The 12,244-nt window shown below is 35.9% G+C and overlaps 2 protein-coding genes across 3 annotated transcripts in view; one reads left to right on the top strand and one right to left on the bottom strand.

Moving 5' to 3' along the window:
* Positions 1-4,493, top strand: part of LOC142339430 (EF-hand domain-containing family member B-like) — a 34,341-nt gene extending 29,848 nt beyond the window's left edge. For both annotated transcript variants that reach the window (XM_075389456.1, XM_075389457.1), the window contains 4 exons: positions 2,794-2,986; positions 3,243-3,371; positions 3,657-3,838; positions 4,202-4,493. In XM_075389456.1, coding sequence (XP_075245571.1) covers positions 2,794-2,986; positions 3,243-3,371; positions 3,657-3,838; positions 4,202-4,363 — 666 coding nt within the window. In that variant the 3' untranslated portion in view covers positions 4,364-4,493. The remainder of the gene's footprint in view (positions 1-2,793; positions 2,987-3,242; positions 3,372-3,656; positions 3,839-4,201) is intronic.
* A 3,347-nt stretch (positions 4,494-7,840) lies between these two features.
* Positions 7,841-9,945, bottom strand: LOC142340056 (uncharacterized). Its single transcript, XM_075390458.1, has 3 exons — positions 9,572-9,945; positions 9,049-9,173; positions 7,841-8,722 (listed from the first exon to the last, which is right to left on the bottom strand). The coding sequence occupies exons 1-3, from the start codon at positions 9,814-9,816 to the stop codon at positions 8,019-8,021; spliced, it is 1,074 nt and encodes a 357-aa protein (XP_075246573.1). The 5' UTR covers positions 9,817-9,945; the 3' UTR covers positions 7,841-8,018.
* Positions 9,946-12,244: the final 2,299 nt, after the last annotated feature.

The following is a 12,244-nucleotide window of genomic DNA, read 5'->3' on the forward strand; positions in this document are numbered from 1 at the left end:
GATGGCACATAATCTGCCGACCCCGCTCATCTAGCTTTTTCTCAATTGTCTACACATTGAAGCAGAGATAGACTGCCTCTAAAGAGATAGATCAAACTTTATTGAACTTTGATAGCTTCTTAAATTAAGAGCAGACGTCTATACAAAAAAGGCACAAACGAGTGCCACTAAATTTCTTTAATTTGTTTTTACTACAAAGGAAATGCAAAAAAAACGGAACGACAGACATGAAATCAAGTCGAAAACATCTTCTCGGGTAGAAAAAAAATCTAGTGAACAACTAATTTTTCCAAACAATAAATTTAGATATTAAAAAAAACAACAGCTATCCCCTTTTCGAAATGAACCACAAACTGAAACGTCTCCTAATGAGCAAGTGGATTATATAATTTTTATTATTTTTTTAATCTTTCAGTGTAGATTTAGAAGTGAGCGAAGAAGCAGAAAATACTGATCTCTGAATTCACTGCAAAAAGAAATTGAGAATGCAAAATCGGATCAAATTCAATTAGTGGTTACTCAAACTATATAATCTCGAAGCAAGTCACAATTGAGCTTAGTTATGTTTGCACTTGGAACTTATCAAAAGATTTCTCTTGCAAAACTTATATCAATTCATGTAAATCATATGCTGAATAAAAAAATCGAGTCAAGAGCCTGAATAAAAATCCAGTTTTTTGAAAAATAATGGAGAAAATCAAATCCAACAAGACAAAAAAATGCAGAAGCTAAAATAACTAAACTCGAGAACATAAGATTGAGCATGAAGCGGCTAGGATATACTGTTTGGGAGATTAATTCACGAATTGATATTACAATATTGAAGGGAATGTTTTATAATAAAAGAAGATAAAGAACAATCGTTATCAATTGGAAACATTCTAAATTTTCAACAATGCCTCTCCATAAAAAACCAATTGAATCATCAGCCACCAAGATAAGTTCTTTTGAGTACACTTCCTAACAACCAAATTTAACAAAGAAAACCTAATATGGAAAACCAAATATTGACAAAACCGGAAAAATTCTCCGATTTTTTTTTTACAAAAATAAATGGCGTCGGTTTTAAATTTAAGATTAGTAACCCATTGAAGCGAAAAGTCACCCAGAGTCAGCTATGCTTCATTATGGACTTCTGAAGCTTAAACTGAAGAGTATTTCGATCAAGGCTAAAACATGAAGGATCAAACCTCAAAATTCGCTGTCATTTTCTGAAAACAATAGTTTACAGTAAAACAAAACAAATAACTCCAGTCATTCAGAAGTTTTTTCTTTCTACTAATCTCATCAATTGGGATCCTCAATTACTCACACTGTAAAAAACATCCAGAGAAAAAAACATTTGAAGTCAAAACTCAAAATTTACAAATAATTTTGACTAAAAGCAGTAGATTCAAAAGAATGCAATACTATTAGCTCTAAGAGACAATGATTTTGTATTATTAGATCTCGTTATAGCCTCAACAGCGGTCAGAACTAGTAACAATGAAATAAAAGATCAAAAATGGACAAAAAATAACAAATTCTGACATCATTATTTGATCACCCTTATGACAAAAATATTGCTCAAGCTAGATTTAATAGATCAAATTTTGTAATTCAATCTCATATATTCTTAAAAAAGACATACGTGCATACAAAAAAAAGTTAAAACCAGTGCAATCATTTCTCTTTGAAAAGAACACGAAAACAGATGGAGCACCAACAATTGGATCAAATCTAAAGCAACATTACATGAAAATTCAGTTTTATCAAGTTTACAACTAATGTTAACTAACAACAAAAACCGAAATCGAGAAATCAATATACCGTCTTACAGCTGAACTTCAAATTGCATAATCTCTCAGGTACCAACTGCAGTTGTATTAAACTTGCTTAGCTATTTTTTGATTAGATTGGAAGAGCTCAATTTAGATTTACAAGTGATTGCAATAGTAAAAGAAATCAGCTCTGCATTCACTTATTAATCTAAACCCAGAACGCAAATTCAAATAGAGGTCACCCAAACTCCATAATGAGAAGCTAGGTCGTCAGTGATCTATGCCAGGATTGCTCTGGGAAATCATTAAACGTTAGTTCTAACAGAAATATTATCAAACCAAAAAAAATCACATTTGCAAAAATAAACAACGGTGAATATTGGAGTGCAATACCTTGAAAATTTTGATATTAAAATCTGAAAAGCAAGTCAACCTCACAGAAAACTGCAACAACTATAACTTCTAGGAACATGCAGCTAGAAACTCTATTTAATGAGAATAATTTATAAGTCGACAAAACAATAATGAGGCGCATTTTTTTCAAACTCTTACTGGTTTCGAAAAATATTTTAAAACAGTTCGCTGTCAAGTGGACACGGTCACAAGTTTCAATTAAACTGACATCCGGTTGTAAAGGTAGTTTTCAACTAAAAATTACGTATTGTTATAATTTAACGAAAAAGTTGGTAACATGTAGCCTAAAATTTGGCTAAATAACAAAATTTTAATTAGCAATCTCTACCGTTCTGATGAGCCAAAAGCTACAAAAAGCAGTAGCCACTGCAGAAAGCCATCAAAACCACAAATTTTTCAATGGTTTTTATCATTTTTCCAGAATAACATTGTAGAGGCTTTGTATTTATCTGACGTTTACATTTCACAATGTATTTTCCATCAACGTTCGTTTTTTGTCAGAATCAATACTTGATTTGAGACTTTTCAGCCTATAAAACTATCTATCCACTTTTGGATTTGCTGGCCAGGTATGCATAACAACTTAACGCAAAATATCTAATATTTTGGTTGATTTTAGGAGGGCAGTGGTAAGCTGAGCATAGATGGTATCAGACAGATGTGTGAAGACTACAACATTCCTATTGAGCAGATAGTGTTGGAAAATGTGTTCGACTACATTGACAAAGAGCAGAGTGGCTCAATCGATTTCGCCCACTTTGCAAACTTCCTCGACTGGCAGAGTGTGGGACACGGAGATGCCAACGGAATGCGTAAGAACAGCTAAACGCTCAATTCATACTTAAACCTATACAAACCAAAACAACCTGAAGTTAGAGGTTTTATCCAATCTATCCTTGCTGTAATCGTAGTCCGCTTTTAACGCTAACACTTTATTATCGTAGATATTGCTCAGGTGGCATACTATTACACTAAGACAACATCTCACTAATTGCTGCATCTGTCATTCAATCCAAATATAAGTTATAAAGTTAAAAATGGTTTGTTTGATAAGTTGAGTGTTCACAGGGGATCCGTACGTGGAGACGGGAGACACTCCTCGGAGGATAGAGAACCAGATAGACAAGAAGATTGGCAACTACAAGACATCTGCATCACAGGTCAACGCCACTGTTGGACGAGTACCTCCACAGACTGGTAAGAATCCACTCTCAAATTATGACAGCCGTTACATTCCCACCAGACTCGGCTTCGTTCTCAGATTCTTTTGTCACACAAAGCACTGCGCTATTAATCATCCTAGTAGACGTGTACATTGGAGAAAAATCTGAGTTCACATTTAGGAACAATTTCAAAGTCATAATTACACAAGGAAAATGGAACTTGATTGAATGGATTGTCTTGATCAATGAAGAATGATTGATCCAAACGCTCAACTTTGCTAGCATAGACTGATATTTGCATTAATTAGCCTGTTTGCAGACTACCGTACGTATGGAACACCAACAGTTCGAGTGGACAGACCAGCACCCAAGTTCAAGAGTGTGAGTGACAGGACCAACTACGGAGACGAGGCAGATGCATGGGGACTCATGACTCCCAGTGTGTTCACAAACAGTGGAGTATACGAGGACGACTTATTCCAACCTAGAAACCCAGAGGAGGTTAAATATTTTTCCAATCTCAACATAAACTAACACGGATGAGTGATAAAAGCGAAAAATTGTGCCATCTTTTCACTTTTAGGTAAATTTTGAGAACCTACGGCCGTAGTGAAAACTAATCCAGCTGCCAATAAAATGTTGTAATTGTGATCAAATAAGCTCATGAAAGAAATTGGTTGAAAAGATGCTGAAATTAAATAAAATCTGCATTTACAATTTACTATTATATCCGGCGAAACAGAATCGTCATTTTTTAAAACGCGGTAGAAAACGGTCTTTATAAGAAAGTACATAGCGAACAGTACAGGAAACTAAAGCACGCAATTTCTGTACAATATACAGATAATGGATTACCGTTTTCAGATCAAGCTAATCTTTGCCAACATTGGAGAAGAGTTTGACGATGGTTTCTTCTTCGAAGTGTGGAACAAAGCAGCCGAGATGCACCCGAAAGGACTTGTAAACATGGAATGCTTCAGAGCAGCTCTCAGACAGATGGGCACCAAAGCACAAAAGAGCAGCTAGCCTTCCCTCATTTGTCAATTTAATGCTCGCATTCAAAAACATTCCAGAGATCCACAATTATAAATATATATATATACTCCCATTAAAAATATTCGATTTATCTCAATGAGTTCAATCTTACTAAGGTGCATTTTCATTTGTATCAATGCGATCTCTCATCCGAGCTTGTGATGGATGCAATGAATCTAATAATAACAATTTGGACGCCTCGACAAGACAATAGTCTCTTCCGATAGCCTTGATGTAAAAGCAGTAGAACCGAGTTCAACTCTCATTAGAAGTATTATACCTACACTTGTCAAATGAAACTCACCTGTCAAACAATATCGTTTGAGATTAAAGCTCTCAATCAGATTATAGAATTCTCTCAGGCCGTCATTTTCGCCGTACAATCAATTGACAGTATTTTGAAAACTACCGAACTATATTTACAGGATGTTCTAAGCAACCGACTAATCTCTCCTAATCAGATGCAGATAAACACAAAAACAAAAATTTAGCCCGACTTAATTTTTGAATAAGAGCAATTTAGGTCACGAAAAAATCAAGAGGTCAAGCGGGGAAAAGTCACTCGAGAAGTGAAATCGAAAGTATGTTCTAGAAAAAACAGTCAAACATAATTTTTGCATTAAAAAGACAAACCAATAATTGCTTCAAACTTCCTTCGAGAGCAATTAAAAAGACGAAAAAACAGTATGAAAAAAGGCAAAACCAAATAGATAAAATGTTAAGCAAGTTTTCTTAACAGTATGTCTCCAATATACCAAGCTACAAAATTTCAAGAACAATTTGCAGTCTTAAGATGAATTAATTAGCATCTTAAAATTTAGCAGCTTTCACTTTAACAGTAAAATTTTTACATTCTTGCATTCCATAGCAACTAATACCAGCTGACGCTTTTCGTACCGACCCACTTTAGCGGGAGGGGGGAGGAGGAACTATGTACACAAATGTTTTTTGTTCACTCAATTTTCGCCGATCGAGATATTCACCGCACGTTAACCTAAATTGAATTGTTTGAACCAAATGTTCCGGCAAAATTTCCAGCTGAAGTTTTGAAAATTCAGATTTTCCTATTTTTTTATTAAAAGTTTGACTCACTCTGTTCAGATCGACTGGCGGCGCAGACATAGAAACTGCTGAAAATTTTTTCCTTAACTCTGATCTGGGCCGATTTCAGCTCCGGTTTCTAAGCAAGTGTTCTGGAAAGAACTATTTTCTTCGCCAATTTAAACCGATGTTTATAAATATGCATTTATTTTTAATATATGATGAATTTGTTTGCGAAAAAATACTTCGCAATGTTTAAAACAGATTTGGATTGTAATTTCGGCCTCTTCTTGATTTTTTTGCATTTTTTTCAACCCAATTACAAGAGTTTTTTTCGTAAAAAAATATTCAATTATCAAGAGGTCCTTTCAATTCCAACAAAAGTCCCTCGAAAAAACATTGTAATTTTTGAGTGGAACTCATGGTTTTTATGACTCCATATTTTTTAAATAAATTATCCATAAATTTTTAATGAATTCCTGAGATTTGCCAGCATTTGATGTTCTTGTTGTAGTCCTATGACTCAGTATGATTCATCAACCGTCTAGTTCGGCATCTAGGAAATTGTTAAGGAAACCATCAAATGCCTTAGTTGATACAAATTTCTTTGGCAAGATAACTCGATAAGTATTCAAAAATAAATATTTGTTTTTGATATAACGACTTCTTGGTCAAATTAGTTACTTCGGTAAAAATTGATACATCTTTATTGTTTTAAGGAAGCTGCACGAGAACCTAAATTATTGAAAAATTGAATTTACGTGCAAAGAGAGGCTAATGAACATGCGCAACTATCAGCACAAAGCATATGGTGTTTGCGCTTCAACACCGTTTGCATAAAAAATATCGTGAAATTTTGAATTCTCTGTCCCAGTCTTTATGTGTAGTCTTGACCTATTCTCACAAACGAAAATGTACAATTGGCTTCCTGGGCAGTAACAAATTAAACAATTTATTCCTTTTTGATTGAAAGCTTACGGTTGTTGTCTTACGGTTTTAAAAAATTATTTTAAAAAAATAGTTTTTGAGATTTACCACTTTCAATCTTATTTCTCCAACCCTTCAGCATAGTCTCCTTAAAAAGAGAAAATGCAATGTTTTGCCACGTGAACTAAAATGAAATCTTATTCGCTGTTTGATTCTTTAATTAATGGTTTTTTAGGTGGATACTACGAGTAAATTTTTCAATTTCCCAGTTTCGGAGGTCCTCTTTTGCTGTCTTGTCGATCTTCACACTAATGGCACATGACAAGTCGCATATAACTTTACTGGCTTTGCAAAAAAGCATAATTGATTATATGCAATAATTTATAATTTACTGAATAGATTTTGATCTGATAGGCTTTGACACCGTTTCCTCGCAAAATTGAAATGACCTCTTTGCTTCTTGTCTGTATTTGTTTTGTAGTCGTATAAGATTCTAGAAAATGACAGCTCTTTCTAGATCAAAAAGTTTAAACTTATTTTCTAATTTTGCTTTTTTTTGCCTACTTGTTAATTATTCTAATATAGAGAGGTCCCATATGATTTTTGGTGATATGCAAGTCATTGCTTAAGTTCATTTTTCATTTTACGCTATTTTGATTTTTTCATAAAGTTTTTCAAAAATGGATAGACATTGAGTTTTGGCTGTAAGTAATAACTTTCGAATGATAATTATGTTTTCAAAAGTTTTCTATCTCTTCCTCATTTGGTGGACAATTAAAAGAATAACGTGGTTGAGCGGGGTCAGAACATCATATGCTAACGCACATTGCCAAGCCTCCTTGTCGTTTTTTAGATGCCGAAATAAATGACGAAATTTACAGGTTTTACAGTGTTTCTAGAGTTCCATCAACTTCAAGAACCTTTTGGTTTTTCCTACCTTTTATTTTCAAATTCAAGAAATCTGCTGAGTTAAATATTTTTTATTATACAGCGTACACAGACTTCGCCTTATACTGCAGGTAAAAAATTTTAAGATGCATGAGATTTCTAAGCGAATAGTTGTTAGGATATTTTTTCTTTGTTGGCTTCATTTGCTCAAAGAATGTTAGTTTCGCTTCTTGGAAAAATTTGAAACATTTTGTTATTAGACAATGTCTACTTCCAGGGAGCTAGATTGTACTGCGATACAAATTCAAGAACTGTGGCTGGCACACATGAGCTGGCCAGCAATTTAGGTGCTTCTTTCGATAATAGTTTTGAAACTTACTTCTTTAATAGGTAACAATTTTCTCAAAAATAGATTTGGTAGCATCACTAAGACACGTTTGCAATGAAGGACTTTAGAAATCGAGCTTTACAAAATAGCGGGCAAGTTTGCTTTTTGATTTGATTTACTCTCACAGGCTTACTGGACATTAGAAAACTTAACTGGCTGCTCGTACGTCAGCATAAACTCCTAGCTCTTGTCTATTGTGCCTCCACGAAATTTTAGACATAAAATCGGGTAAATTTGTAAACTATAAACACCTTTACACTATATAAGAAAGTATATCTAATAACCCGAGATAATTAAGAGCACCAAGTTTATTTATAAGTGGTCCCGTAATTTTACAATAAAATTTGACAACCCAAGTGTGGCTTCGTTGCAGTATAAACTTAAGAATCGCTCATTTCTGTCTCAATCAAAAACGTTTTTCAGTCCGCTTTTGTCAATTACGTCTGGGTAAGCTCTCAGAACGCGTCGAACTACGAGGGTTAAAATTGCCAGGAATATCAACAATGCTATCACAACCAAACCCATAAACGTTACATCTTTCTCGTTTCTTGTCCTTAATGCAATCGGCTGACTTCGTGCATGCCCTTGACGGCTTGACGGTGTAACCTCGTTCTGCACGGCATTCGATGATGTGTTTTGTCCAACACTATTTGGATTTTCCTCACCGGTTGATTTTCTTAGTCGAACAGAATTAGTGGACTGCATTTTGTCGGAATCCCAAGTGTCATCATCATCTGATAATTTTGCTGAGCGCTTTTGGCTCACAGATGTTCGCCCGTTTTTCTTAACAGAAATCGGGCATTCACTTATACTGTCTGTGTTGTTAATTTTCGCATCTCCGCCTGAATTTGATTCAGATTTCGAATTGCCGTCACTGGCTTTGTCTTTTTCTGCATCTGAACTTGATGATGTTGGCTGAACAAACTTTTTCTCCGCTAAGCTTTTGGCCAAGTCTAGGTCTTTCTTGGTGGAAGAAGATTGAATCTGCTCACGCGGTTTCAGAACGTCCCCGCAATGAACTCCGCATTTGGGACACTTGAAGTAGAGGGAGAACTTGGCAAGATTCTTTCGCTCTTCCGGGGTATAGTCCAGAGATCCAATAGCCCCTATGACACCAAAAAAGTAATTTCCTTAATAAAAGCAGAACACGACAACACTGAAGTGGCAATTGGCAACGTAAGAGCCTCAGCTTATAATTCATGCAAAATTTGAAAATGAGGCAAAAACACAAAACCTAAAAGTTGGACATGGTGGGTTGACAGTTGGACAGTTGACTAAGGAATTGAATTGTCTAATCTCAACCAAACAAGAGAAATAAAAAAAAAGTGATCATCAAAAGTAATTTGACATTACATAAATTCGATTGATTCGACTTTTGACAGTCTTGCTAGATTTGACTTGTCTGTCTGTGTCAATTTAAGATGTAGCAAACCTTCTCCTTTTGAGGGCATGAATCCAATGATGGCGAGAAGTGCTGTCCTGACAGACCAGGAGGGCAGCCATGTCTCAGGGTGGTAGCCAGAGATACTCAGACAGATCTTCTTGTTCACCTCAAACCTATCAACCAATTTCTTACATTTAGTTTATCTGTAAGATTCAAGAATGGAACTTTTTATTTGGGGGCTAGGAACATTATGCTAGCCTGACTTCTTTTGTGAATTTCTCCATTTGTTAGCTCTTGCTGAGATTTAAAACTGTATCATTGAGAAGCCCTTCAAAAACTGAAGAGTTATTTAGAATTAATGAGTAGGAAAGTCATTTTTAATGAGGTAGGTCCAGAGGACTTTTTTGCTTTTAAGTTAAACGCCCAGACAAACTCAACTTGGTAAAAAAAATCTAGGAACAAACTTCCCCACAGTCAGCAACCTCAAATATCCATACTTATCGTGCTCCCTGTCGAGCTCAACATCTACCAAATTTAATGCAATTCTTTAGTCAATAGAACTTTTTCAAACCTCCCATTTTTGGTGAGCATGAAGATACTGGGAGGCTTCATCGGGTACTCGGGTGGGAAAGAGATCCTCCCATGGTAGATGCCATTTTCAAACTCAGTATCAGGAGGTCCTCTGACACTGAAGTGCCACTCAAACAAGTTCTCATCGTTGAGTGGCTGTGCGTGGTACAAATCGGTCGCATCCTTCATCTCGATTGCCTCCCGCATCAGTCGCTTGACACCAGCATGGTTCTTGTTATAAGACATTTTGATCAGGCAATTTTTTCCACTTACTTTCAGTGCATCATTAATTCAACACTCTGCCTTCACAGAAAGCAGATCTGAAAAAGAAATCACAAGCATCCTACTACAATTTGTATAGATTGAACGAATAATATGAAGCATTTATGAAGATTTTGTTCAAGTTGACCTCCGTATAACCGTGTTTGAGACCGTAACTTCTCCCCTCCAACAGAAGATCCTAGACAATTAGATATTGCAGTCACATTCAAGTATAAAGCCCAGATTGATTCAGCACCTCCCACGTACTCATTGATTTTTCTTATTTAAGAGCAAGATTTCAAAGAATTGAAATAAAACGAGCCTCTGTAAAGAATAAAACATAACACATAGGTGCAAAATTTCTCGGTGGCAATTAATAGACTACTCTCATAACCCTCTTTTAATTATGTATCTATGTGATCTCTGAGTTACTTATACAACAATGCATAGCTCTAATGGTACTCTAATGATTTTACCAGTCCTTTCAGAGTAGTACAAAATAATTCTAGGATCTTCTCAGTTTTGCCCCCCACCAGTACGTTATGTACCCCCAGTTACAAAACACCAACATTACAAGCAAATCTGCATTTTTGCGATTAGTAAATTAAAATTAAAACCATACGGTTAAATATACTTGCAACAAAACAATACCCCAAATGATTCAAGAACACATTTGACAACATCCATCAATTTTCGTTTAAAAAATCAGTCTGTCTTATTCTAAATTGTCTTGCTTAGCGTTTTGTTGAAGACTCAGATACCCGTGAAGCTGTCTAGGGGGTGCAAATAATATGCAACCATTAACCTGGGGAAAGGCACAAACGAGAAGTCCATTTTTACATAAATGTACAATTACTTTTGATAAGAAAACAAATTCTTGTCTTGACTAAGCTGCCTTAATATTTTGTGGAGCGATATTCTCAATTTGCGCTATTTAATTCTACTTTCTTATACAGCCTGTTCTTCCCTTTTCCTCATTTTTGGAAAAATCAACATAGTAGTCGATCTTAATAATTTCGCAATAACATAACGAATCTCTAATAGTCGATTTTTTAAAATCAAAACAGCAACCATTGAACCGGTGTACAACCAAAAGTAGGATTTATTGTGCTGCCCAATTTAGCTTACGAAGCTAACAGTTGTACACCTGAATATAGAATGCAACAAAAACATAACCAACTGACGCCGGTCCAATTGCTCTCAAAGGACCGGCCAGCGGCTGCTTGCCAGCTGGGTATTAGGGATGATAGCATTAGATGCGCGGTGAGCGGAATGGGGAGGGGGGTAGTGTGGAAAGGGCCGGTCGAGAGGGAAGTCCAACCGAAATTGCCAGGTGGGGGGAAATTGCCAGGTGGGGGGGGGGAGAAGGTGAGTGGGGCGACTTAGGAGGGGGCATTGGGGGGCTCAAAATTTCAAGATTAAGAACCGTCCTTCACACCATGAAATTGTCTCCTCCAAACAGCTTTGGTGAATTGCACACTTAGAAACTAGTCAGGCGCAAGGCTTTAGAAGAGCAGCTCAGCCACTTAACTCCCGCCGAACTTCTGTTCATCTCGTTTCGGATTACTAAAAGTTAAAGTGTCAGACAAAAAGTCGGTCAAGCGAGAAATCGCATTAAAAAATACCACAGAACTAATATAATTCCAACAAACTTGTTTGAGAGCAATTATTAAACAGCAAGATTGTGTCTCACGTTTCAGTGAAGCAGATTAGATTCAATCATTTTTGAAGTCAAGAGGAATTTAAATAAATGGGTGGGGGAAGCTGCTCTTTTTTGGAGGGGAAGCTTCTTTTTTTTGGGGGGGAGGGGTGAGCTTCTGTTTCTTTATTAGGGAGGGGGTGCCAATTCTAAAGGAGAACTGCTCAGATTTAATGCCCTCCGCGCATTACCTGTTGATCCCGTTCTTGAGCACGAAAAGTCAAAGTGTCAGACAGAAAAATATGATACCAAATGTCGGTAGTAGGAAAAAGCGCACTAAAAAGACCAGAAGGGTTAACATAATTGCTACAAACTTCGTTCGAGAGCAATTAATAAAAATGACTTTATTGATATTGGTCGTTTTTGCCACATTGGGTATATTGACGTTGAGTTCATTTTTATGTAGCCATAATAGCTAAAACGAAAACGATTATGTGTAAACCAATTCAAAGCACTTTTAAAATGACTTGAACATCAGTTTTAATTAGAAAAATTGTGTTCAACGTCAAAACATACCCGGCAGATTGCCGGAAAATAGCCGCCGTTGATTCCAATAAGCATGATTGGGATTGAAATAACAGAAGATATTGAAAAAAAAAGATTTTTGTACAAAAACATTTTTTAAGTCCGATTTATTTTGATGGCATTTCGTAGTTGAACATACTTCTGTTTCTTAGAGAGAGGCTACAGGGGCTACTATCAATAACAATAAGC

Source organism: Convolutriloba macropyga, chromosome 5 (genome assembly GCF_964194025.1).
Source record: "Convolutriloba macropyga chromosome 5, txConMacr16.3, whole genome shotgun sequence".
Classification (NCBI taxonomy): Eukaryota; Metazoa; Xenacoelomorpha; order Acoela; family Convolutidae; genus Convolutriloba; species Convolutriloba macropyga.

Coding starts and splice junctions, on each gene's coding strand:
- LOC142340056 (XM_075390458.1), bottom strand. CDS start 9,816: ATGTCTTATAACAAGAACCATGCTGGTGTCAAGCGACTGATGCGGGAG. Junction 9,174..9,571: donor ATGCTCACCAAAAATGGGAG/GTTTGAAAAAGT, acceptor ATTGGTTGATAG/GTTTGAGGTGAACAAGAAGA. Junction 8,723..9,048: donor CATGCCCTCAAAAGGAGAAG/GTTTGCTACATC, acceptor TTGGTGTCATAG/GGGCTATTGGATCTCTGGAC.